This window comes from Canis lupus, chromosome X, assembly GCF_003254725.2.
Source record: "Canis lupus dingo isolate Sandy chromosome X, ASM325472v2, whole genome shotgun sequence".
Classification (NCBI taxonomy): Eukaryota; Metazoa; Chordata; class Mammalia; order Carnivora; family Canidae; genus Canis; species Canis lupus.
In genome coordinates, this window is record NC_064281.1 from 76,736,290 (window position 1) to 76,760,782 (window position 24,493).

The following is a 24,493-nucleotide window of genomic DNA, read 5'->3' on the forward strand; positions in this document are numbered from 1 at the left end:
AATATCTAAAAACCATGGAGAAAGATTCTCAAGTATATTAATGAAATGAAAAATAAGGTGAGATTTTCGTATATTTTATTTTTAAAATAAATTTAATTAATTAATTTAATTTACTAGATTTGCAAAGATGAAAAAGATTGATAATAATGCTTGGGTTGGTTTTGTGCCTCTGCCACAAAACTCCCCAAAACCTTTGTAATTTCCTAAGAGATACGAGCAATAAAAGTGTGTCTTTTGTTATAATATTTGGTCTTTTGTCACTTCAGAGCCAAAAAACTAAAATGAGTGTCATTGTTACTTATAACAAGTCCCTTTCAACTACAACTGAGTTTATTAATAAGGTGACTTTTGGAAATCCCCTAAAGATATGAGGCTGCTTGCCAGGAGAAACAACCATGATTGGAGGGCTGGAACTTTCTGTCCCACTCCCTGGATTTCCAAGGAGGGGAGATGTGCAGGAAAGATTGAATCAATCCTCAATAACCAATGATTTAATCAATCATATCTGTGTAATGAAGCCTCATAAAAACTCAAAAAGGATGGGATTCAGAGAGTTTCCAAGTTAGTGAACCACATGCTGCTGTGCAGGGTTGAAAACTCCATGGTGACAGAAGCTCCTTTGTTCAAGATCTCACACTATGTATTTCATTTGCCTATTGATTTATATACTTTGTGATAAATGAGTAATCTAGTGAGTAAACTGGTTTCTGGAGTTCTGTGAGCCTGTCCAACATATTAATCAAACCTAAGGAGGGAGCACAGGTAATAACTTGAACTTGTTATTGGCATCTGAAGTGGAGGGCAATCTTGCGGGATTGAGCCCTTAAGCTGTAGAATCTGATACTATCTCCAAATAGATAGTGTCAGAATTGAATTAACTCAGGTGATACCAGAGAATTGCTTGGTGGTTTGGCAACAAAACACACACATTGGAATGGGAGCAGAACTATAACATGAAAAGATGTTCAACATCATTAATTATCTAGGAAATGCCAATCAAAACTATCATGAGATACTACTTCATCTTCACTAATATGACTAGAAGCAAACTTTCAGAAAATAACAAATGTTGATGAGGATGTAGAGATAACAGAATCTTCATATACTGCTGGTAAGAAAGTTTAAAATGATCAACCACTTTGGATAAACATTTAGAAGTTCCTCAAATGATTAATTGTTTTGTTGCCATGAACTCTGAACACATTGTGCTAAATGAAGAAGTCAATCCCAAAAGAACACATATTGTATGATTTCATTTATGTGAAATATCCAGAATAGGGAAATCTATAGAGACATATTATGTTAATGGTGCCTTGACTTGAAGAGAATTGTGGAATGGGGAGTGATTAGTGAAGGTGTACTTTTTGAGTTTCTTTTTGATGTACTGAAATGTCTTAAAATTGACTATGGTGAGGAATGTACATTTCTTTAAGTATATTAGAAACCATTAAAGTGTACACTTTAAGTTGGCAGATCTTATGGTATGTAAACTATAGTTCCATACTGCTGTTTTAAAAAGATATGAGAGTCTTAGCCAGATGTGATTATTAATTGAACATGAGGAACAATGATCAGGGATTCAAGGATAATGCCCAGATTCTGGGTTTGCCAATGGGTGGATACTAAGGCAGAAAACAATTGAAAAAGAAGCAGGTCTAAGGTGAAAGTCAAGAGCTAGAAAGAGAGTGAGACAGCATATATAGAGATTTAAAAAAGAATTAATGATTTTATTTATTTGTTCATGAGAGACACAGAAAGAAAGGCAGAGACATAGGCAGAGGGAGAAGCAGGCTCCATGCAGGAGCCCGATGGGGGACCCATCCTAGGACCCCGGGATCATGCCCTGAGCCTAAGGCAGATGCTCAAGCACTGAGCCACCTGGTAGTCCTAAGATTTTAAAACTTTTTTAGAGGTGATGAATCATGGCCTCTTTGAGAATCAGCTAAGAAGTTTGGCCCCTTTCCCTGATAGAAATGTGAATATATTACCACCTTCTCACATATACAGATAATATTTCAATATCTGTTCCACAGACTTCTGTGTTGAAAATAACAAGTTTACTCAGGATGGTCAGTAGTCAGTGTTCCTTGGACCCTGGCATAAATGAGGGAGTACCAGGGTGAGTATAGACTGGCAAATAGTGACCCTACAGCAAGGCCTGGTTCTTCCTGAGTGCTCTGGAGGTGGGGAGGATAGGATGAGGATCCCAGCAGTCTGCACTTCCTAACCCAGGTTAAAGATAGCAGGAATGTCCCACGGAGTCTTCCACCTGGACAAGGTAACAGAAAGAACAGGCCGACTTGGGAGGCTTTCCCCACAGCAATCAAATCTCTACTGTTCTTGGAATCCTCTACCATAGAGGTATAGAAGAGGTATGAGAACAGAGCCCTGCCCCTACACATCTGTCTGGGAGGTGAGTCACTAGGTGGGAATTTTTTTTTTGGGGGGGGAATAAAAAAACTAAAGGAATTTACTTAGGTCATTACCTTGATCACTTGTTTATCTGTATTCTTGGATTAAGCAGTCAAGAGCCTGAATGTAGGAAATAAAAGGCCCTTGTATGTGGCATTGGGAAGACAGGCACCTTCCCGATTTCTTGTCAGGGCAGGGACAATCTATCTCTGCATCCCTCAACCTGCCACTGCCTCAGAGCACTTCCCTTTGTTTAGGTATTCAAAATCATCAATAATAGCCATCAAATTTCAGCAGATGGCTTCAGTTGTCACCAAATACTTTTCCATACATAATGAATGTTATCATAGAATAAAATATAAATGTTTATTAACAAATCTTAAAATTTGTTTCAGAAATAGGGGAAACAGTGGATTATTTATATAGAATGACCAAGATCTGACACCTGGATTTCTCTTTGAGCATTTTCAAAACACTGTTCGTGTTCAGGAAGATTCCCTGTCCCCCAATGCACCCCTCCCCCCCCTTTTTTCACAAAATATTAAAACAAGGTAGAATGTTCTAAAATGAAGTTTTGTGGAGCCCAGAGAAAATATTTTCTGTGTGATGCAGAACATAAAAAATGAGTTTCCTGTGTTGAAGCATGTCTTATAAGAGTGAAACCTCATAATTATGTTTTTTGAGCAATACTTATTTAAAAAAAATAATAAAGAGAAAATTTTAGGAAGCAGATACACAACTAGGGAGAAGAGAAGAAAAAACTGAAAAGACCAAGCCAATGCCAAGGCCTTGGGGAGAGGGGGAGGGTGATATGCAGACCTTCCCTGGTAACCAAAGATGGGCAAACCCCAACCGCTAAGCGGTGAGGCCACTAGCTGGCCCTCAGATTGGAGAGTACAAAAACTGAGTGACTGACAAGACGGTGAGCGTCGTGGCCCCGTGCACAAACCCACAGAGGGGTAGTTGGTACATAGGGGACGTGGGGATGAGGGTCCAGTAGAGCTCCCTGCCCCGTCCAGAGGGAGTGGAGTGGGAGGGGAGCGAACGCGTTGGTGACGCGGGGCGCTCACGTGACGTGGAGCTGCAGAGCAACTCAGCCTTCGGTGCAGTAGTCACTCCCGTCTGGGTACCTGCTCCCAGCTGTTCTGCGCCCGGCGGGCTGGCATCAGTCCCGAGGAAAGCGGAGCAGGTAAGGGCTCCGGGGCCGGCTCCTAGGATCAGCGCAGCGGGTCCGGGCCAGCTTTCTCCACCCTCGGCATTCTTGGGAACATCCATAGTGGCCCCCTGGGGTGGGGGTGCTGGGACGGCCAGAGAGCAGCAGAGCAACTAAGAGCGATTGGAAATCACCCCCAGTTCCTGCAGGAAAATAGTGAACCTCCCGGGCGGGGTGGGGGGACGTTAGGGTTGAGAGCCGGAGATGGGGATTAGGGGGCGGCCAGGGGGGCCCGGGACCCGGAAGGAACCAGGTGGTGGCAGGTCGGCGCCAAACGCTTCGCAACACCCCCCACTCCCTCCACGCTGGCCCTTTGCAGGACTGCAGGCCTAGGTGTCAAGTGTCGCGGCGGCGCCCACACGGCGAGAATCGGGAGAAGGAGGAGACAGCAAGGATAGGCCCAGGTCGGTGCGGGGGACAGAGTGGGGGTCGGGTGCAGAGCCGAGTTTGAGACCCCCTCCCATCTACGTCATCCCCTGTCCCCCATCCTCCATTTTGGTGACTGCAGAAGCCTGGGGATGGAACTGTAGGAAAATGGTGGGTTTGGAGGGAGGTAAGACAGAGAAGAGAGAGAAGGGGGAGGGTCCGAACTGGAGGCCCCCTAGAGGGCGCACAAGGCTTTTCAGGTAGGAAAATGAAATTTTTAAAAACCGTTGATATCCAGGGCTCTGAAAGATGAGCAGTAAGGCTTCTGTCCTCGGTGCTGACCTGTCCACCAAAAACTCAACCCCTTCTTTTATCTTTTGTCTCCTAGGAGCAATGGCGTCCCAAGAGGAACACGCAGTAAAAAATCTCAACATGGAAAATACTGACCAGGAAAATAAAAAATATGATGAAAAGGAGCAAAGTACTAATAAAGGAGAGCCCTTGGCCCTCCCTTTGGAAACTGGTGAATATTGTGTGCCTAGAGTAAATCGTAGGCGGTTCCGTGTTAGGCAGCCCATCCTGCAGTATAGGTGGGATGTGTTTCAGAGGCTTGAAGAGCCACAGGGAAGGATGAGAGAAGAGAATATGGAAAAGATTGGGGAGGAGATGAGACAACTCATGCAAAAGCTGAAGGAAAAGCAGTTCAGTCATAGTCTACAGGCAGTTAGCACTGACCCTCCTCACCGTGACCATCAGGATGAGTTTTGCCTTATGCCTTGAATCCTGATATTATCCCTGAAATTAATAGGGAGACTCTTGCTTTCTAAACTTAACGTGTTCGTGATATACGTTTGTTGTAAACCTTTTCATGTCACTCATTTCTGGTATGTCTATTATTACTTAGAGCTAAATGTTGTGTTTTTGACCCAATCTGTAAGATTTTGTTAGCAGGAGAATTTTACCTATTGCATGGAAAGATGTTCATATGTTGTGAAACCAATAAAGCAGTTTTAAAAAAGCAACCTCTGTATTTTTACTTCGAATCTTATATTTATGTATTTAGTACATGAAGAAAAAATGCTGAAATTAAATATACCAAAGGATTTATTTAATACAGGGACTCATTTTTGTGAGATGAGTTGATGTGTTTTCTTTTATATTTTCTGTAGTTTTAGAAGAAATGGAAACTATTTTTAATGACCTTGAAGGTAGGAGGGTCACATAATAAATAATTGGTTATGAAATTTGGATATTTTAGCCAGAAGAATAAACCCAAGAATTCTTTATAAATTAAGGACTCTGTTTGTTTCACATGACTGAAACAGAATCAGGTATGTGAGCTATGTTTACCTATTTTTGTCCTCATCTCCACCTATTAGGCAAGACTGCCTATGCTCAAATTTTCCTTTCAGATATTTATCAGAGTTTCCAAAGATAATTCTCACCAGTCCAGTATCTTCTTCTGCTGGTCAAGCTGAATTCTGCCTGGCAAGAGGTAGGCTCTTAACAAAATACAGTTAATAAGAGCTTTAAGTTCTTGTCTTTAAGTTCTTGTCTCAGTTCAGTCCCTGAATAAAATAAACTTGGATATGCAGCTTCACCTGAGGAGTGTGTGGGAGAATCACCTAAGGAATTTCTTGAAAATCTAGACTCTTTGGGGTGCTTGGGTGGATTAGTCAGTTAATCTCAGGTTTTGGCTCAGGTCATGATCTCAGGGTGGTAAGATTAATTTAGCATCTTCCATGCTCAGTGAAGAGTCTGCTTGAGATTTTCTCTCTCCCTCTTTCTCTGCCCCCACTCCCACGTTCCCTTATGCTCACTCTCTAGCTCTCTCTCTCAAGTAAATAAATCTTAAAAAAAAAAGAAATGTAGACTCTTGGTCCTCCCCTAAATCTACTGAATGGAGATCCAGAACTCTAATATTTAGCAAGAAATCCTGGTAATTCTGATGTACACTAATGTCTAAAGGGCTGCTAGGTGTATATATTTATTGTCTCAACTCTTAAATAGGAACCATAATGAAGAACATAAAGGTGAATATCTGAATTCAGTGGAAAGAAGCATTAAAATGTAAAGAGTAAGAAAATTTAAAAGGCCTTTAGATTCACTACATAAAAATTAAAAGTATATACTCTGAAAAATGGTAATATTGAGCTGCATGTGGTTATTAAGAACTTGAAACATGGTTAACACAGTATGAGATGTGCAAAGTGTAAAGCATACAGAAGATTTTTTAAAAATTTGTTATTGGAGTTCAATTTGCCAACATATAGCATAACACCCAGTGCCCATCCCGTCAGTGCCCCCCTCAGTGCCCGTCACCCAGTCACTCCCACTCCCTACCCACCTCCCTTTCCAACACCCCTTGTTCATTTCCCAGAGTTAGGAGTCTCTCATGTTCTGTCCCCCTTTCAGATATTTCCCACTCATTTTTTCTCCTTTCCCCTTTATTCCCTTTCACTATTTTTTATATTCCCCAAATGAATGAGACCATATAATGTTTGTCCTTCTCCGATTGACTTATTTCACTCAGCATAATACCCTCCAGTTCCATCCATGTCGAAGCAAATGGTGGGTATTTGTCATTTCTAATGGCTGAGTAATATTCCATTGTATACATAGACCACAGCTTCTTTATCCATTCATCTTTCGATGGACACCGAGGCTCCTTCCACAGTGTGGCTATTGTGGACATTGCTGCTAGAAACATTGGGGTGCAGGTGTCCTGGCGTTTCACTACGTCTGTATCTTTGGGGGAAATCTCTAGCAGTGCAACTGTTGGGTGGTAGGGCAGTTCTATTTTTAACTCTTTGAGGAACCCCCACACAGTTTTCCAGAGTGGCTGTACCAGTTCACATTCCCACCAACACTGCAAGAGGGTTCCTTCCCCTTTCTCCACATCCTCTCCAACATTTGTTGTTTCCTGCCTTGTTAATTTTCCCATTCTCACTGGTGTGAGGTGGTATCTCATTGTGGTTTTGATTTGTATTTCCCTGATGGCCAGTGATGCAAGGCATTTTCTCATGTGCTTTTTGGCCATGTCTATGTCTTCCTCTGTGAGATTTCTGTTCATGTCTTTTGCCCATTTCATGACTGGATTGTTTGTTTCTTTGCTATTTAATAAGTTCTTTATAGATCTTGGATACTAGCCTTTTATCTGATACGTCATTTGCAAATATCTTTTCCCGTTCTGTAGGTTGTCTTTTACTTTTGTTGACTGTTTCTTTTGCTGTGCAGAAGCTTCTTATCTTGATGAAGTCCCAAAAATTCATTTTTGCTTTTCTTTCCTTCATGGATGTATCTTGCAAGAAGTTGCTGTGGCCAAGTTCAAAAAGGGTGTTGCCTGGGTTCTCCTCTAGGATTTTGATGGAATCTTGTCTCAAATTTAGATCTTTCATCCATTTTGGGTTTATCTTTGTATATGGTGTAAGAGAATGGTCTAGTTTCATTCTTCTGCATGTGGATGTCCAATTTTCCCAGCACCATTTATTGAAGAGACTGTCTTTTTTCCAGTGGATAGTCTTTCCTCCTTTGTCGAATATTAGTTGACCATAAAGTTGTGGGTCCACTTCTGGATTCTCTATTCTGTTCCATTGATCTATGTGTCTGTTTTTGTGCCAGGACCACACTGTCTTGATGAACACAGCTTTGTAGCACAACCTGAAACCTGGCATTGTGATGCCCCCAGCTATGGTTTTCTTTTTTTAATATTTCCCTGGCTATTCGGGGTCTTTTCTGATTCCACACAAATCTTAAGATGATTTGTTTCAACTCTCTGAAGAAAGTCCATGGTATTTTGATAGGTATTGCATTAAATGTGTAAATTGCCCTGGGTAACATTGACATTTTCACAGTATTAATTCTTCCAATCCAGGAGCATGGAATATTTTTCCATCTCTTTGTGTCTTCTTCAATTTCCTTCAGAAGTGTTCTGTAGTTTTTAGGGTATACGTCCTTTACCTCTTTGGTTATGTTTATTCCTAGGTATCTTATGCTTTTGGGTGCAATTGTCAACGGGATTGACTCCTTGATTTCTCTTTCTTCAGTCTCATTGTTAGTGTATAGAGAGATGCCACTGATTTCTGGGCATTGATTTTGTTTCCTGCCACACTGTTGAATTGCTGTATGAGTTCTAGCAATCTTGGGGTGGACTCTTTTGGGTTGTCTAAGTACAGTATCATGTCTTCTGTGAAGAGGGAGAGTTTGACTAGTTTGCCAATTTGAATGCCTTTTATTTCTTTTTGTGGCTTGATTGCTGAGGCTAGGCCTTCTAGTACTATGTTGAACAGCAGTGGTGAGAGTGGACATCCCTATCTTGTTCCTGATCTTAGGGGAAAGGCTCCCAGTGCTTCCCCATTGAGAATGATATTTGCTGTGGGCTTTTAGCAGATGGCTTTTAAGATGCTGAGGAATATTCCCTCTATCGCTACACTCTGAAGAGTTTTGATCAGGAATGGAAGCTGTATTTTGTCATATGCTTCCTCTGCATCTACTGAGAGGGTCATATGGTTCTTGGTTTTTCTCTTGTTGATATGATCAATCACATTGAATGCTTTGAGTGTATAACCTTGCATCCCAGGATAAATCCCATTTGGTCATGGTGAATAATCTTCTTAATGTACTGTTGGATCCTATTGGCTTGTATTTTGTTGAGAATGTTTGCTTCTGTGTTCATCAGGGATATTGGTCTAGAATTCTCCTTTTGGTGGGGTCTTTGTGTGGTTTTGGAATTAAGATGATGCTGGCCTTATAGAACGAGTTTGGAAGTGTTCCATCCCTTTCTGTCTTTCGGAACAGCTTTAGTAGAATAGGTATGGTTTCTTCTTTAAACGTTTGATAGAATTCCCCTGGGAAGCCATCTGTTCCTGGACTTTTGTGTCTAGGGAGGTTTTTGATGACTGCTTCAATATCCTTCCTGGTTATCGGCCTGTTCAGGTTTTCTCTTTCTTCCTGTTCAGTTTTGGTACTTTGTGGTTTTCCAGAAATGCGTCCATTTCTTCTAGATTACCTAATTTATTGGCATATAGCTACTCATAATAAGTTTTTTTAAATTTATTTATTACAGTCACACAGAGAGAGAGAGAAAGGCAGAGACACAGGCAGAGGGAGAAGCAGGCTCCGTGCACCGGGAGCCCGACGTGGGATTTGATCCCGGGTCTCCAGGATCACGCCCTGGGCCAAAGGCAGGCACTAAACCGCTGCGCCACCCAGGGATCCCCTCATAATAAGTTTTTAAAATCGTTTGTATTTCTTTGGTATTGGTGGTGATCTCTCCTTTCTCATTCATGATTTTATTAATTTGAGTCTTTTCTCCTTCTTCTTTCTAATAAGGCTGGCTAATGGTTTATCTATCTTATTAATTCTTCCAAAGAACCAACTCCTGGTTTTGTTACTCTGTTCCACAGTTCTTCTGGTCTCGATTTCATTGAGTTCTACTCGAGTCTTTATTAACTGTCTTCTTCTGCTGCGTGAAGTTTTCATATGCTGTTCCTTCTCCAGCTCCTTTAAGTGTAAGGTTAGCTTTTGTATTTGAGTTCTTTCCAGTTTTTGGATGGATGCTTATAATTCGATGTATTTCCCCCTCAGGACTGCTTTTGCTGTATCCCAAAGATTTTGAACGGTTGTATCTTCAGTCTCATTAGTTTCCATGAATCTTTTTAATTCTTCTCTAATTTCCTGGTTGACCCTTTCATCTTTTAGTAGGGTGGTCCTTAACCTCCACGTGTTTGAAATCCTTCCAAGAAAAAAGTAAAAGTTAAACAATTTTACAGCTGTGTAATAGTTACATGGAAAAAATGACCAGTTTCATTGGTAAGCAAGGATATGCAAATGAGACCAAATTTTTTTAAAGTGACAAGTTGGTAAATAATTTTAATAATAGCAACCAACATTTATTGATCATTATTATAATCTAAATATTTTACCTGACTTATTCAATTTCCCTAACCACATAAGTTGCATGAGGATACTATTGTTAGGCCATTTTATAGTTAAGAAGAATGAACCACATACCCAAAGCCATGTGACTATTAACTTGTGGAGCTGGAATTTGAACACAGTGTGACTTTTGAATCCAAGTCATTATTAGTGATTTATACCTAGAGATAAGTGTTCCTTCATACAGTGAAAACATAAAAGAGCGTGGGCAGTTTCATACAGTGTTGGTGAGACTGAAAACTGGTTCAACTTTTCTGAAATATAGTTTGAAAATATGTATCAAAAGTCTTAAAACAATTCTCTAGTCTTTAAATAGAAATTCTATGCTTATGACTACATTCCAGCTGAGAAATCATAAAAATGATTTGTATTGGAACTGTGAAAACATCCAAATGTGCAAGCGTGTAAATAAGATGACCTTTGAACAATGCAGAGGTTAAGGGTGCTAACACCCTGCACAGTCAAAATTCCACATATAATTTTTGACCTCTAAAAACCTAATTACTAATAGCATACTGTTGACTGGAAGCCTTACCAAAAATATAAAGTCAGTTAACACATATTCTTCATGTTATATGGATATATAACATAATATATATTAGTATAAAATATATATTTTAGGGATCCCTGGGTGGCTCAGCAGTTCAGTGCCTGCCTTTGGCCCGGGGCGTGATCCTGGGGTTCCAGGATCGAGTCCCATATCAGGCTCCCTCCATGGAGCCTGCTTCTCCCTCTGCCTGTGTCTCTGCTTCTATCATGAATAAATAAATAAATAAATAAATAAATAAATAAATAAATAATCTTAATAAAGAATTAAACTTCTAAAAAATATATATATATTTTAGATATATAGTATTTCTATGATAAAGTAAGCTAGAGAAAAGCAAATGTTATTAGGAAAATCATAAGGGGGACGCCTGGGTGGCCCAGTGGTTGAGTGTCCTGGGATTGAGTCCCACATAGGGCTTCCTGCATGGAGCCTGCTTCTCCCTCTGCCTATGTCTCTGCCTCTCTCCCTCTCTCTGTCTCTCATGAATAAAATAAAATCATGAAAAAAAGGAAAATCATAAGGAAGAGAAAAATATATTTACAGTATTGTACTGCAAAAAATTCACCTATAAATCAACCCATACAGTTCAAACTGATGTTGTTCAAGTGTCAATTGTTTATGGAAGAGCAGGATGTTTACTTTAGCAATTTTGAAAAGTCAAAAACCTGGATATGACTTTAACACTAATAAGAGAAAGATAAATACATAAGATGCATTAATACTTTAGAAAGCTATCTGGCCATTATAAATAATGTAGTAGTTCTGAATAGGAAGAAATGGAAAATTCTCTAATATTGTTATTTTAATTATATTGAGTAGGGAATATCAGCTGTATGTAAAGAATAATTGACTAAAATTTGCTTAAATATTAAGGAAGTTTATATTTCACATAGGAGAAGGAGCAGAAATAGGTAGAACAGGCTTCAGGGCTGATTGATTCAGGACTTCATCAAGGACCCTGGTTTCCATCTCTGGTTAACTTCTACCATGCCTGGTGTCAGCTTCATCCTAAGGCTGGTGTTTACCCCTGATGCAACAAGATGGCTATTGTGGTGATTGAGGATATATTCATTTCTGTTTCTGCCCCTCAGGAGAGAAAGGATAACCTCTTTCCCAACCATGGAATATAAGACCTCTTCAATCTGACTGGGCCATTTTAAGATCATTAGTCATCCTCAACCAGTAACAGTCTTCAGAGAAATTCCAAATCCTGACAGGTTCAGAATAGTTAGAGCCTGCCTGCTGAAGGTGTTACTAAGGAGGGGTGGGGAGGCAATTTAGATATTTGGAGTTTAGATAAGAGATGAAAGAAGAAGCTGATGTTGGATAAGCATACACTATACTGGGAGCTCAAAAATGGGAAGGACTCAGAGTACTCTGTACCTCCAATAGGCCCTGAGTGTAAGATCAACAGCAGGAAGACATACTGAATAACCTTTTATTTTATTTTATTTTTTTAATTTATTTTTTTATTGGTGTTCAATTTACTAACATACAGAATAACACCCAGTGCCCGTCACCCATTCACTCCCACCCCCCGCCCTCCTCCCCTTCTACCACCCCTAGTTCGTTTCCCAGAGTTAGCAGTCTTTACGTTCTGTCTCCCTTTCTGATATTTCCCACACATTTCTTCTCCCTTCCCTTATATTCCCTTTCACTATTATTTATATTCCCCAAATGAATGAGAACATATAATGTTTGTCCTTCTCCGACTGACTTACTTCACTCAGCATAATACCCTCCAGTTCCATCCACGTTGAAGCAAATGGTGGGTATTTGTCATTTCTAATAGCTGAGTAATATTCCATTGTATACATAAACCACATCTTCTTTATCCATTCATCTTTCGTTGGACACCGAGGCTCCTTCCACAGTTTGGCTATCGTGGCCATTGCTGCTAGAAACATCGGGGTGCAGGTGTCCCGGCGTTTCATTGCATTTGTATCTTTGGGGTAAATCCCCAACAGTGCAATTGCTGGGTCGTAGGGCAGGTCTATTTTTAACTCTTTGAGGAACCTCCACACAGTTTTCCAGAGTGGCTGCACCAGTTCACATTCCCACCAACAGTGTAAGAGGGTTCCCTTTTCTCCGCATCCTCTCCAACATTTGTTTTTGTTTTTTTTTTTTTTAATTTTTTTTTTAATTTTTATTTATTTATGATAGTCACAGAGAGACAGAGAGAGAGAGGCAGAGACATAGGCAGAGGGAGAAGCAGGCTCCATGCACCGGGAGCCTGATGTGGGATTCGATCCCGGGTCTCCAGGATCGCGCCCTGGGCCAAAGGCAGGCGCCAAACCGCTGCGCCACCCAGGGATCCCCCTTCTCCAACATTTGTTGTTTCCTGCCTTGTTAATTTTCCCCATTCTCACTGGTGTGAGGTGGTATCTCATTGTAGTTTTGATTTGTATTTCCCTGATGGCAAGTGATGCAGAGCATTTTCTCATATGCATGTTGGCCATGTCTATGTCTTCCTCTGTGAGATTTCTGTTCATGTCTTTTGCCCATTTCATGATTGGATTGTTTGTTTCTTTGGTGTTGAGTTTAATAAGTTCTTTATAGATCTTGGAAACTAGCCCTTTATCTGATATGTCATTTGCAAATATCTTCTCCCATTCTGTAGGTTGTCTTTGAGTTTTGTTGACTGTATCCTTTGCTGTGCAAAAGCTTCTTATCTTGATGAAGTCCCAATAGTTCATTTTTGCTTTTGTTTCTTTTGCCTTCGTGGATGTATCTTGCAAGAAGTTACTATGGCCGAGTTCAAAAAGGGTGTTGCCTGTGTTCTTCTCTAAGATTTTGATGGAATCTTGTCTCACATTTAGATCTTTCATCCATTTTGAGTTTATCTTTGTGTATGGTGAAAGAGAGTGGTCTAGTTTCATTCTTCTGCATGTGGATGTCCAATTTTCCCAGCACCATTTATTGAAGAGACTGTCTTTCTTCCAATGGATAGTCTTTCCTCCTTTATCGAATATTAGTTGCCCATAAAGTTCAGGGTCCACTTCTGGATTCTCTATTCTGTTCCACTGATCTATGTGTCTGTTTTTGTGCCAGTACCACACTGTCTTGATGACCACAGCTTTGTAGTACAACCTGAAATCTGGCATTGTGATGCCCCCAGATATGGTTTTCTTTTTTAAAATTCCCCTGGCTATTCGGGGTCTTTTCTGATTCCACACAAATCTTAAAATAATTTGTTCTAACTCTCTGAAGAAAGTCCATGGTATTTTGATAGGGATTGCATTAAACGTGTATATTGCCCTGGGTAACATTGACATTTTCACAATATTAATTCTGCCAATCCATGAGCATGGAATATTTTTCCATCTCTTTGTGTCTTCCTCAATTTCTTTCAGAAGTGTTCTATAGTTTTGAGGGTATAGACCCTTTACCTCTTTGGTTAGGTTTATTCCTAGGTATCTTATGCTTTTGGGTGCAATTGTAAATGGGATTGACTCCTTAATTTCTCTTTCTTCAGTCTCATTGTTAGTGTATAGAAATGCCACTGACTTCTGGGCATTGATTTTGTATCCTGCCACGCTACCGAATTGCTGTATGAGTTCTAGCAATCTTGGGGTGGAGACTTTTGGGTTTTCTATGTAGAGTATCATGTCATCGGTGAAGAGGGAGAGTTTGACTTCTTCTTTGCCAATTTGAATGCCTTTAATGTCTTTTTGTTGTCTGATTGCTGAGGCTAGGACTTCCAGTACTATGTTGAACAGCAGTGGTGAGAGTGGACATCCCTGTCTTGTTCCTGATCTTAGGGGAAAGGCTCCTAGTGCTTCCCCATTGAGAATGATATTTGCTGTGGGCTTTTCATAGATGGCTTTTAAGATGTCGAGGAATGTTCCCTCTATCCCTACACTCTGAAGTGTTTTGATCAGGAATGGATGCTGTATTTTGTCAAATGCTTTCTCTGCATCCAATGAGAGGGAGGAGCAAGATGGCGGAAGAGTAGGGTCTCCAAATCACCTGTCTGAATAACCTTTTAAAGGAGAAGCAGGGCATAAAAAACTAAAGTAGTCCAGAAAATGCTAACATTCAGAGCGAAGAGAGTAAGAATGAGAGTGAGAGCATGAATAATGAATATGATTCAACAGAGTCTCCCCAACTAATAGAAACCTAAGAGATTCCTGGAGCCCTGGGATTAAAGAATCAAAAGAAGGAGCAGTTTCTCCAGAGTTTAGTAAAACCATTCACTAGGATTAAGTGGAAGTCACGTGTGTCTATGCCCAGAGATGCCCAAGAAGCCAGTCAATGAGGAACAGAACCATGTGGAGAGAATTCTAAGAAAATTAATTTTTAACAAAACTTCCACTTTTGTAACATTAATACCACCTGCCTTCACAAATTCTTGCCCTGCTTCATGGACCAGTACAAGATGTGTTGGGCACATCCCTTCCTCCTAAAGTAGATTGAAAGTCAGCCTTGAATGTTCTTGATAATATCTCTTAAAAGCAAATACTTGAGCTGTTTTAGCTTTAAATCTTACCAGAGTTTGTGGAGATTTTCATGGGGCATTGTTTGCTCACTTAGCAGACTCATGACGTCTACCTCAGCCAAGCTACTCTATCCCTCACTAGCCCTTTCCAGAACTTCTCTTCATCCTCCCGATATTTCAAGGCTCAACCTAGATACTTCTTCCTCAGGACAGCTTCCCTGGCTCTATGAGTACCACCCTTTTCTTATTCTTATTAAGGTGACAAGACTTCATAGTTTTTAAATTTCTTTTTTCCCAGAAGTTTGTATGTGCAATAGTGGACCTGCCCAGGCACCTCAAGTTCTGCTTTCCCTGTGATGTCTTAGATTATGTTTTATAAATGTTTTGTATCTTTCACAGATTCACTGAGTGATCAGTAAACTGGTCTCTGTTTCTCCTCTTGATCTTCTCTAATCCAGTCTCTATCTGGCAATCCAAGTAGTATTTTATTTTTTTTATTTTTTTTAGAGATTTATTTTTTATCTCTTTGAAGGGTGTCAGAGGGTGAAGAGAGAGAATCCCAAGCCAACTCCTCACTGAGTGCAAAGCCCAACACAGAGTTCAATCCCACTACCCTGAGGTCATGAGCTGAACCAAAATAAAGAGTTGAACGCTTAACCAATTGAGCCACCCAGGCACCCCAATCCAAGTAGTATTGTAAAGGAGAATTAGAATGTGTTCTTCCCATCAATTATACCCCTTAACATGCCTCCATTGCATTTAAATATTTCAAAACAAAACAAAACAAAACAAATATTTACCCTGGCCTTCAGCTCTGCAAGACCCAGCTCCTGGCCACTTCTCCCACTCAACCGGGCTACTCTCCCCCTCTATTGATAAGCTCTAGACACACTGGGTTCCTTTTGTTCTAAATGGGCCAAGGACTTTCCTACTCTAGAGCATGTACACATGCTGCTTCTCCTTCTGGAAGGCTAATCACTTCCCCCTGGCTAATTCTTATTCACCCTTTAGGACTCAACTTAGTTTTATGGCTTCTGAGAGTCCCTCTCTCATTCCTTGATCTAGCCCCTCATGCTCTCTCTCGCAGAACCATGTTCTCTATCACAATTTAGGATTATGTTTTTATAATGTTTCTCTTCCCCCACTAGACCGTACATTTCATACTCAGAGGGACCATGTCTACCTTATTCATCAGGACATATCCAACATCTAGCCCATTGCCTGACACATGGTAGGTCCCAAGAGATAGTAGGTTGAATGCCACAAAACTGATACTTTTTAAAATTGAAACCAAGCATATGTTGAGGCGCCTGGGTGGCTTTGTTGGTTGAGTTTCCTTTTTTTGTTGTTGTTGTTGGTTGAGTTTCCAACTCGGTTTCAGCTCAGATGATCTCAGAGTCATGAGATTGAGCCCTGCATCAGGCTCTGTGCTCAGTGTGGAGTCTGCTTGAGACTCTCTCTCCCTCTCCATGTGCCCATCCTCACTGTGTGCTCTCTCTCTCTCCCTAAAAATACATAAGTAAACAAACAAATAAATAATCTTTAAAAAACAGGAATATATCAGCAACCTCATAAGTTTCAACCTAATACTTTTGAACAAATGAAAAATGAGGCAGGTGAATTATTAAGAGAATGAGAAAGTAGCCTCAGGAGTATGTTTTAGTCCCACATTACTATTTAATCCCATGACCCTGAGATCATGAACTGAACCAAAATCAAGAGTTGAATGCTTAACCAATTGAGCCACCCAGGCACCCCTATTCAAGTAGTATTTTAAAGGAGAATTAGAATGTGCTTTTCCCATCAATTATATCCCTTAACATGCCTCCATTGCATTTAAATATTTAAAAACAAAATAAAACAAAACAAATCTTTACTCCGGCCTTCAGCTCTGCAAGACTCAGGAATCTGGTTGAGTTGCTGGTCTGAGGATGTTCCCCCTAAAAGAAGGAGTACCTCTAATCTTTGTCATATGTATCTCTCTAGTGAACTCCTCTAAGTCTATGCCTTGCACCCATAGGCCCTTGTGTCCTTCCTTATGCTCTATCTTCTCCCATGATCTTTCATGTTTTCTTCCCCTTTCACAACTGTCTTTGACAACTAATTCATCAGGAGCATAGGGACTTCTACATGATGTGTCTACTCCATTTCTTTGCTGATAAGTTACCGAGTTTTCTTTACTAGGTCATAATAGAATTAGTTTTATTCAAGTGAAAAACCAAAAAGAGGAATCAAAGACACTATTGAATGATGAAGGAACGAACTACTTACCCTGAATGGATTGTTGCATTAGAATGGAGTACCTTTGAGGTGTTGGAGACAGAACCTAAAGAATTTCAGGGCTGCCTCCACTTCACACTCCCATTTTTCCTTTCTTCTTCTATCCAAGGAACTGCAAGTATGGCAATTATGTGACTCTTAACTCTTAACTCATCAGCAGTGCAACTGAGAGAGGAGGAGGGTCACAGAATATACCAGAGGAACCAGGGGTTTAAAAAGTTTGAAAATTACTGTCTTGAGCCAAAAAAAAAAAAATCAAATTTTAGAACAATTTCCTAGGTGTCTCAAAAAGATTGAATATTTGCACAACCACATAATGCATGTCTTTCTTAAGTTAAGTATTGGTGTCACACAAATGGTTCTTATTTCAGAAGCAGAGGTGGCAGGGGGAAAGGAAGGAGGGGAGAGAGTTCTGTAATTGCTGAAACCTTGGGACAAAGACACGGTAAGAGAAGCCGAGGCAGCCAGCTGGTGACGAGCACTGCCGCAGCCCAGTGTGCCGCCCAGGCCAGGCTACCCCGTGGCCCCTGGTCACCAGGGTCTCCTCCCCAGGCTCTAGCTGCTGGCAGGCCCCAAGCTGCTCCCAAGGGGAGGAGCAGGGCTCAGTGCTGCGGAACTGGAAGTTGTTCACATACAGGTGTGTTCCAGCTCAAAAGCAAAGGCCCAGCACACTGCCGGGCCCCTGGCCAAGTGCCGAACACACTGTGTGTGGGATCAAGAAAATTTACCCCAAAGAGGAGACTCAGTGACAGACAGCCACCTACCAGCTATCTGAAGGTTCTGGACAGTTCTGCATAGTAGAATCCTCAATTCATTAAGTGAAACAATAAAGTACCAGATTTTAGGCCCATTTTCATTATAAAACTCAGGGAAGGTGGGAAGCACAGTATCTCACTGTTACACCGGGGGACAGACAAATTCAAGGGAGAGAGGCAGGACCCACGCACGGCGGGAATCTGAGGAGGGGTGGTGCAGCCCTGGCACGGCTCTGCCACGGCCACCCATCCGTGCCCCCACAGCACCCTGGCCAGCAGGAGGGATAGCAGATGGAGGTTCTGTGTCTAGCCGGCCAGAGGCACGTCTACTACTGCCAGGGAGGAGGGGAGCAGCCTAGGACACTGGCGGGTGTGAACACAGCAATGTGCTCAGCTGGTCTGATCCAAGTTCCTCACCGACACTCCACACCCCATCTCCTTCTTTTGGGTTCCATGTTTGAATTGAGAGCCTCTTCTGCTTGAAAAATCATTCATAATAACCTAAAGCTGAAAACAACCAAATGCCCATCAGCAAGAACTAATAAATTAAGCTTGGTAAAGTCAAAGAATGGACTACTGTAGAACAATGAAAATAAATTATTGCAAAATGTGATAATTTGAATAACAGACCCAAAGAAGTCAGACACAAAAAAGTTCATACTCTATGATTTCTTTTTTGTAAAGATCAAAACCAGGCAAACTAATCTATGACACAGCCATCAGAATAGTAGTGAACTTTACACAGAGGGAGTGGTAGTAATGACTTGGAGGAGGACATGGAGGAGCCCTCTGGGGTACCAATAATGTTCTGTATCTAGATCAGGGTGGTTGTTATGTGATGGTGTTTATAAAAATTTATGTTGTTGGACTCAGGCCCTGTACAGCCCTGATACCCCATCTGAGAGATGAAGGGTTTGGCTAAGGATTTTTATTTTACAGAGTGGAAACTTTCTATTATTAATGGTGTGCATCTTCATTATGCATCTGTGATTTCAGGTAAAACTTGTAGATCCTCTCAGTTTGAAAGAGTTAATCATCTCAAAACAAAAACTATAGGCATTGGCTGTCCAGGCCTAAAGGTAGGTTGAGAAGTTAACTTGGATGAATCCAGTTCAGATCTTGATGTTTGTTCCCTTTACCTATCCCCAATACCAAAATTAAACAAGAAACAAGCAAACAAAAATACAGAGGTTCTAATGCTGTCAGGTTTGGAAATAAACAACCTATAGGGTATAGTATCCTGATTGTGTGGCCACAGTGTTTAAGGTTCTCAGAGACTTGGCTGGCCCTATCTTTCTATAATTCCTCAATTTATCCATACAAATGTCTTACACTGAATTAATGCTGGATTATCTATGGTAACTACAAAGTATACCATTGCACATCCTTTCATCTGTACCATGGACCAGACCTGACGTGCTCCCTTGGAGAACTTTCCTTGACTATTTATCCTTTCTCAGCTCAAATGGCACCTCCTTCTTGAAGTTGCATGACAATCCTATCTCACCATGTGGAGGTACCACCCCATGCTCTGTTCACCCACAGCGTGCCACTTGTCCTTCTAGTATGTTCCTCTGATGCAGGTAGTGTGAGGACTACCAGGAAACAATGCTAAATATCAGAGGGTGGTAAATTTAGGTAATAAGCACTTTGGTGTCTGTAAAATTATTCCTTGTACTTTATTGTACATATATAAATGTATATATATTTGCCATGTTGCATTTTAAAATGACTTTAGTGAAAGTATGGGTATTATTTATAATACACTACGTGTGAGAATCTAAATTTTACAATCTTTCTGGAGGGTAATTGACGTTCACAGAGCTTCATGGAAGTGATTTGATGATTGTGAAATTTTGTTAAGAATCCAAAATTTTCAGTGTTTTTCAATAGGAGCTATGTTGGTGCTTTGTGGGTAAAGCAATCACATTTAACAATTTTTGGTACATCAATACACTGGAATTTTATGCACTCTAAAAGGAATGAAATGTTTCTATATACACATATAATTTATGTGTGATTCTGTGTAATGGAGGTATAAAAAAAGCAGACAATATTTTGCATTTTATTTAAGACTTAGGGAAACTATCCCACTCATATTGGTTTCTATCTCAACTGGAATTTTTAAAAATAATTCCTTCTGACATTATCAAGATGAGTTGGCTTTTGTAGAGGAGGAAAAAAATTCTTTTAAAAAATATTATCAAGCTCTGAACTGGATATGTTACATTAACTGTCACATATCTTTTTTAACTGCTACATATTTTAAAACATCAATATTTTTCATAATCACTATTGCTCTGTGTCTTGTGTTATCATGTTGAAAAATATTTTGATTTGAAACAAATGCAACAAAAAATATTTAATGACCATGAAAAGAACAGTAATCACAGAAAAGAACAGTTTCACTTTCAGCATTATGACAATTCTTACCCACCATATAAGCGTTACAGGATTAGGAAAGAATGGTTTCTTGTATAAGGGATACTTTACATAGAGGTTATTTATCATTCTAGGGGTTCCTGGGTGGCTCAGTTGGCTAAGTGTCAGATTCTTGATCTCAATTTAGGTCTTGATCTCTGAGTTGTGAGTTCAAGCTTTGAACTTGGGGCTCCATGCTGGGCACGGAAACTACTTTTTTAAAAAGAGGTTATTTATTATTCTAAATAATTTTTGTATTTTCCTTGGATTATAAAAGTTGTCTTTTGTGTATGTATTCACATAGTAAAAATCAATAGGAATGTTTATCAAATTTGTTAACTTGCTACATTATGTATGTCTGTATTTTTTTATTTTTAACCTAATCATTTAAGATAGTGAAGATATAAAAGAAAGAAATTGAATTGCACTAAAAATTAAAGAAAACAATTTAAGAATTTAATAAGATTATTTCTTATTAACTGATCAAAGAGCTTCCCATATGTTGCCTGATCTTTGGGAATACTTGAGGCACTACTGAAAAACACAAGCTTCTAGACCCCTTAACTGACCTATGAATTAGAAATTTGAGGACACGGAACTGGGGGATTCTGTTTGTTTAGCGAACACCTTGAATGATTATGTAATGGCAGATTTGAGAAAACCATGACCAGACAAGATTGATAAAATACTGATACATTTGTTGGCACAGGAGGGAAAAGGACTAAGAACAATGATATCCATTCACTCTAATACTGTACAAAACAAAAATAATTATGAGAAATAAAGATAAAAATAATGCCAACAAACATAAAAAGTCTTGCATTCCGGGGCACGTAGGTGGCTCAGTGGTTGAATGTCTGCCTTTGGCTTTGGTAGTGATCCTGGGATCCTGGGTTTGAGTCCCACATCAGGCTCCCTGTGGAGAGCCTGCTTCTCTCTCTGCTTATGTCTCTGGCTCTCTCTGGGTCTCTCATGAATAAATAAATAAAATCTTTAAAAAAACAAAAAAAAACCAAAAAACCTTGCATTCCCATCAACAGGAAAACAAACAGATTGTGGTACATTTATACAATGGGACACTATGCTTCAGTTAAAATAAAAGACCTATAAGGGCACCTGGTTGGCTTAGTTGGTTGAGTGTTTGACTCTTTGATTTTGGCTCAGGTCATGATCTCAGGGTCTTGAGATCAATCCCCATGTAGGGCTCCCTGCTCAGTGGGGAGTCTGCTTTCCCTTCCTCTGTCCCTATGCTGCTCCCCCTGCTGATGCATTCTCTTTCTCTAAAATAAATAAACAAATATTTAATAAAAAAGAAAATAAAAGACCTATACTTCTACATATCAATATGTATGAATAACAAAGCATAATGCTATGCAAGAAAGATGTGTTTCAAAAGCAAACATTTCTTATAGGACCATTCTTAACAGTTCTTAAGTCTCTAAAAGTAATGTTGTATATTACTTATAGTCATAAAAATATCCAGTAAAAATATAAAAACATACATAAGGGCACATCAGCCTTAAAGTGCAGTTGCCTCTGGGGAGAGAATGGAATGAAAGAAAAGTGAGATGAATTGAGGTATACCTATAACTTTTTTAAAAATCTAAATAGGGGCAGCCTGGGTGCCTCAGTGGTTTAACACCGCCTTCAGCCCAGGGCCTGATCCTGGAGACCCGGGATAGAGTCCCATGTCAGGTTCCCTGCATAAAGTCTGCTTCTCCCTCTGCCTGTGTCTCTGCCTCTCTCTCTCTGTGTGTCTCTCTCTGTCTCTGTCTCTCTCTCTCTGTATCTCATGAATAAATAAATAAAATCTTTAAAAAAAATAATAAATAAATCTAAATCACACATGATAAAATGCCAGTAAGTTATAAACTGGTTGATGAGTACATTTGTGTCTGTTATGTAATTCTATCTATATTTTTATACGTTTAGGTATTTATAAATGATTATGTATTGTGTTCATCAGAGCATGATAAATAAAATATTGTGATATATTCAGTGCTGGTGGGAGTATATACTGGCACATAGTTTATGGAGGACTATCTGTATAAGGTGTATTTGGTACAATATTAATAATAAACAAAGTTGGAAAATTATGGGATTAATTCAACAAATTATAGTATAACTTCAAAAGACGTGTTCTTAGGAACTTGCAAGAATGAATACTTGTAGAACCAAACATCGACATCATGGCAGCATAAGATGTCCTTCCTTTTGATCCCCCCCTTTTTGACAACTAATTAGAATTATCCACAAACACATGTGCCTCTGTTAGAGTTCTGGGATCTAATAACAAACACCAGGGGACCCAGGAGAGGTCTTGCCCACATCTACATCTGGTAATAGACTGACAAATCTCTGAACAGGCTGTGAAATCAGCAGGAACCTACAAAAGTGTTCTAACCCCTCTTATTCCATTATAGGGAAAAATCTGGAAAGTACTGACTTGGGCAGACATCCACAGACATAAGAAGCTTTGTAGAAGTGCAGCTTTCCTGAGTAGAGATTCCACGTCGCTATTTGAACAATAAAAAATTATGAGTCTAGATGCATTGAAGAGGATAAGAGGAACTTCGCTAGTGCTGCTCATCCAAGACAAAACAGCATGATGCTGAGCTAGCTGGGAGCAAACTCTCATGCAGAAAAAGGAGACAGTGAGTGAGTACTTCACTACCTCAGCTTTATTGGATGCTGCTGGACAAATGTGTTTGTCTCCAGCAGCACCCAGAGTACTAAGGCAGGACTTCTATGACTTGAGTCAGGGTGGGGACAAAAGATACTGGGAAAGAAGAAGATAAGAATATCAAAGGGCATTAAAGGGACATGACACTTGCTGACTACACACAGAACTTCAGCAGGAAGTTGGCCCACAAGTCTCTGGGAAAACTTAACTAAAGGATTCCCCACAGTGGGCCTGCAGGCACTCCCATAACCCTGAGGGCTAAACCCATGGCTCTCCTACTGTTGGGCAGGCTCACAGTGTGCATTCTCAAGTGCAGTGGTAATAGAAAACTCGAATAAACAGAATGCTTCCCAAAAATGTACCAGGATCTCTGGGCAGACCAGAAAACACAAACTTGAACTATAGTGCCACCTTATGGAAAACAAAAGAGGTTTTTGGCAACCAGCCTGGTGAGTTGTTAAGAACAAGTTGCAGTAATTTTTCTGACATCAGCCATAGCAGCATTCTTTTAAATATGTCTCCTACAGCCTTGTATCCCGGGGATAAATCCTACTTGGTCATGGTGAATAATTGAAAAGACCCCGAATAGCCAGGGGAATTTTAAAAAAGAAAACCATATCTGGGGGCATCATAACGCCAGATTTCAGGTTGTACTACAAAGCTATGGTCATCAACACAGTGTGGTACTGGCACAAAAACAGACACATAGATCAATGGAATAGAACAGAGAATGCAGAAGTGGACCCTCAACTTTATGGTCAACTGATATTCGATAAAGGAGGAAAGACTATCCATTGGAAGAAAGACAGTCTCTTCAATAAATGGTGCTGGGAAAATTGGACATCCACATGCAGAAGAATGAAACTAGACCACTCTCTTTCACCATACACAAAGATAAACCCCAAATGGATGAAAGATCTAAATGTGAGACAAGATTCCATCAAAATCCTAGAGGAGAACACAGGCAACCCCCTTTTGGAACTCGGCCACAGTAACTTCTTGCAAGATACATCTACGAAGGCAAAAGAAACAAAAGCAAAAATGAACTATTGGGACTTCATCAAGATAAGAAGCTTCTGCACAGCAAAGGATACAGTCAACAAAACTCAAAGACAACCTACAGAATGGGAGAAGATATTTGCAAATGAATTATCAGATAATGGATTAGTTTCCAAGATCTATAAAGAACTTATTAAACTCAACACCAAAGAAACAAACAATCCAATCATGAAATGGGCAAAAGACATGAACAGAAATCTCACAGAGGAAGACATAGACATGGCCAACATGCACATGAGAAAATGCTCTGCATGACTTGCCATCAGGGAAATACAAATCAAAACCACAATGAGATACCACCTCACACCAGTGAGAATGGGGAAAATTAACAAGGCAGGAAACAACAAATGTTGGAGAGGATGTGGAGAAAGGGGAAACC

The 24,493-nt window shown here is 40.1% G+C and overlaps 1 protein-coding gene across 1 annotated transcript; it reads left to right on the forward strand.

Moving 5' to 3' along the window:
- Positions 1-3,444: 3,444 nt before the first annotated feature.
- On the forward strand, positions 3,445-5,013 carry LOC112649460 (protein BEX1-like). The gene is made up of 3 exons (XM_025431788.3): positions 3,445-3,601; positions 3,945-4,029; positions 4,380-5,013. Exon 3 carries the CDS (start codon positions 4,385-4,387, stop codon positions 4,769-4,771), a length of 387 nt encoding a protein of 128 aa, XP_025287573.1. The 5' UTR covers positions 3,445-3,601; positions 3,945-4,029; positions 4,380-4,384; the 3' UTR covers positions 4,772-5,013.
- The last annotated feature ends 19,480 nt before the right edge of the window (positions 5,014-24,493 follow it).

What these genes read in the sequence shown, in the direction of transcription:
- LOC112649460 (XM_025431788.3), top strand. Translation starts at nt 4,385, where the DNA reads ATGGCGTCCCAAGAGGAACACGCAGTAAAAAATCTCAACATGGAAAAT.